This window comes from Geospiza fortis, unplaced genomic scaffold, assembly GCF_000277835.1.
Source record: "Geospiza fortis unplaced genomic scaffold, GeoFor_1.0 scaffold183, whole genome shotgun sequence".
In the NCBI taxonomy this organism is placed as follows: domain Eukaryota; kingdom Metazoa; phylum Chordata; class Aves; order Passeriformes; family Thraupidae; genus Geospiza; species Geospiza fortis.
Genome location: NW_005054447.1, coordinates 1560523 through 1563918, shown reverse-complemented (window position 1 = coordinate 1563918; position 3396 = coordinate 1560523). Strand labels below are relative to the sequence as shown.

Below are 3396 nucleotides of genomic sequence, written 5' to 3'. Positions count from 1 at the left end.
AACAGCCTGGCACTGGGGTGCTTGGTGCATGCACTAACTCCATCACTGAGTTATTTCAAAACCTGTGTGTAGCTAAGCAAGGGCCTCTACCCAGGCAAACTCTGGCAACACCTCCCAGATTGCAGCCCCAGAGCTTAATACTGCAGTTCTGCATCTCACCTACAAGCATGGACTGTCCCCTCTCCTGGATCAGGAAGAGCTGTCCCCAATCAGTACAGCACGTTTTCACTCCAAAAACGACCAGGTAGCCTGTTGAGAGCACCCAGAGGTATGGGGAGAGCAGCAGCTCTGTCAAGGTGCTGCTGTCACTGGAGGAACCTGTAGGAAGGTCGGGAGGAGTGTTACCACAGCCCAAACCACACCAACCAGCAGCCCAGCAGACAGTTCTACAGGCAGGAGCAAGGCATGAGAACATCCCCACACAGGGAGGTACTCATAGCTGCTGAATGGCAGTGAATGGCTCTACCTCCCCCTTGTTCTGGTGATTTCAGAATCTCTTCTGTCATTTTATCCCACATTCATTAAAGATTTGAAAAGAATAATCAAAACACTACTCCCAGTAATTTTCTGTATTGCAGTTGCCAGTAAACCCCTCACAAAGGTTGTTAGAAAAATTACCTCTAGAGTCTTTGGGAGAGTTTTTTAGCTGTGCCTGTGAAAGGCACTGCACAGACCCAAACAAAGATGCTTTCAGATGCTGCCTTGATTTTTGCATCGGTCTTCCAGGAACACCAACAAACTTGCTCTCCCCAGGGAATGCTCTGGGGAAAAAATATTCTTTTCTTATGCAAAGAGGTCCAGTCTGGCAGCACAGGCAGTATGGGACAGCATGGAACATGGGCTGAGTTTCCACTGGCCTTTAAAATCCTACTGAAAACCTGTGTTGCAATTCTCATCTACATGTTCTGCTTCCAGAGAAGCGCCACACTCAGTGGTCTGAACAAACATTTACTAACTAGATGTCCTGGGCTGGGACAGAAACACTGAGCAGAGTCCACCATGAGCCAGGGCTCAAGAGAGCCTAAGGTGGGGTGAGGGGAGAGCTGCCTGCCAAAGCAGAGGAGCAGAGGTCAGGCCCAAGGAAACATTCCCTGCTGCTGTAGCTTTTCTCTCTCCACCACCCCACCAAAACTGCACTCGCAGTCTGAGCACACAAGGCTCCCAGGAAATAGGGTTGCTGGTAGCAGGAAGACACGACTTATAAGGGGAGAGCCAGCCCTGAGCACCTCAGCAGCACACAGGTGTCTGCTGGCAGGCTAAGGAACAACACTAACAGAGGGCTACCAGCCAGGCTTTTCCCCTGCTCTGCCAGTGTCAGGAATCCCTACACCAGCCCCTTCCCACAAGATCACAGTGGGCCTTCATTTGTACAAGTTGTACCTTCATTACCAGAATAAAGCAGCCAAAACCAACCCATTGCCACATGCCTGCCAAAATGTGACTTCAGAAACTGGGGAGGATGGGGGTGTTGGTATGCTGAGAGTGACACATCTGTACCAGAACACAGACAGAAGGCACTGCATCTTCTGCTGCAGCTACCTGCTTGCATTGAAGCCACATGCTCACCTTTCTTCCCTTTCTTGGCTCCTTGCTCAATGTTGGGCAGCCCAACATCTGCCGGCTCATTTTTAATCAGGACAAGGCAAACAAAAGAGACAACCATGCAGGTGAAGCCAGAGAAGGACAAAGTCTTGCGCCAATCGTAGTTCATAGACACAAGAGCAGCAACAATGGGGCCTAAGCCTCCAGCCAAGTTCATGCTTGTAGACAGGATTGCCCACCAAGTCCCAAACTGGGAAGGCTCAAACCACTGTGCAACAAGAAAAACAGCATGAGGTGTAAGAGAGTGACAGCACACCTGAAAACCCTCCCTTGAAGCCCATGATATGGGGCTGGGACAATTCAGACACAGAACTCCAAAAGCAGGTAGAGGGAATGCCCACACCTCGCTACTTTAGTCATGCAGGGAACTCCAAACGTAACTCAAGTGTCAGCCCAAAGAGCTTGACAGGTGTCCACAGTGTGAGCCAGCTCAAAGCTATTTCCATTTACAGAACATGAAACTGAGACGTGGGGCAGGAGAGGCAAGTTTAAGAGCACATGGTTTTGTGTACTCACTTGCTAGGAACAGCGTCCTCCTGGAGAGGTCTGCTGGCTCAGGAACTTGGATGGGTACGCAGAGAGTCACAGGGTAACTTTAGGACTCTGTTGCATTAAGTATCAGACATGAAGGGCTCTGTACTGCAATGAGCACCCAGAGCCAGAACCACTTGGGTGGTTCTTGTCAGCAGGAAAATGTCTGAGATCTACATTAATGAACATCTTCAGAAAACACCATGGTTGATATTTCTGTTATTTGGGCCCTTCTGTTCTGTGCATTCAACTGTCCTGCACAGCCCTCTCCTCATCAGTTAGGGGAGGCTAGGTGCCTCACAGAAGGGCAACAAAGTTGTTTATCTCTTTCCCACCCTGCCCCACAAGTACTTGCAGTACATTCATTCCTGGATCTTACACATTTTCTGTGAGGGATCAGCATAAAGCTAACCAAACTCCTTTCCTTCTGTTCTTGGGAGAAATCAATCTGGTCCCTTCAGACTGTCACAAACCCCAAGTACACACAGCTTAGAGACTCATCTCACACTATTCCTCCATCTTAACCAGTTTCCTACCTGAACCACCTGTGATTTGGAATTCCCAAGTTGCCCAAGCGTGCAGATGGAACTGTGCTTACTGCCCCCTGACCCGCAGCAAACCCTGACTTGCAGCAGCAGAGTGAAGCAGTCCTGTGTGTCCACGTCTAAAATACTTAATTTCGACAAAGTCTGCCTCAACGGGGCAGAACTCTGCTAGCAGGAGATGTTACCAAACTGAACTACACTCAAGGCACATGGGGCAAGGGCTACAGAGTGAATCTTTGCTAGAATAAGCAGAACCCCGTGCACAGAAACTTGCTCCACAGGCAGCAGAACGCAGATAGTGCTCTAGACCTCCTTGCTGGGAGTGAGAAAAGCTGCAAGTCCCTGTGGATTGTGGACAAGCGTGGTCTGTGCAGCCCTGATGCCAGGGCAGGTCAGGAGGGCAGCGGCAAGTTCCCCCCGTTCTCAGCACCCACCTTGCGCAGGATCTTGCCGCAGGGCGGCCAGCCCAGCCCCTGGGCCAGGCCGTTGAGGAACCAGAGCCCGGCGAAGGCCATGACGGTGGAGCTCCAGGAGAAGACCACGTTGACCAAGCCCACCATGAGGAGGCCGGAGGAGAAGAGCCAGCGGGCGCTCATCTGATCCGAGAGGACGCCGCTGATGAACTTGCTGATGGCGTAGGCTGCCGACTGGCTGCTGGTGATGAGACCTGCGGCGGGCAGAGCCCAGGGGCGCCTCAGCCCGCGGAACGGCCACCCCG

The 3396-nt window shown here is 51.6% G+C and overlaps 1 protein-coding gene across 2 annotated transcripts in view; it reads right to left on the bottom strand.

Annotated features, from left to right (window-relative positions):
• The window catches only part of SLC37A4 (solute carrier family 37 member 4), a 6450-nt gene extending 3066 nt beyond the window's left edge, over nt 1-3384 (bottom strand). The window contains exons 1-3 of one of the 2 annotated variants that reach the window (XM_005427534.2): nt 3113-3384; nt 1567-1810; nt 160-318 (exon numbers count right to left, since the gene is read on the bottom strand). In XM_005427534.2, the coding sequence (XP_005427591.1) occupies nt 160-318; nt 1567-1810; nt 3113-3274 (565 nt within the window). In that variant the 5' untranslated portion in view covers nt 3275-3384. The remainder of the gene's footprint in view (nt 1-159; nt 319-1566; nt 1811-3112) is intronic. The other variant, XM_005427535.2, reaches the window with a different exon arrangement.
• Nucleotides 3385-3396: the final 12 nt, after the last annotated feature.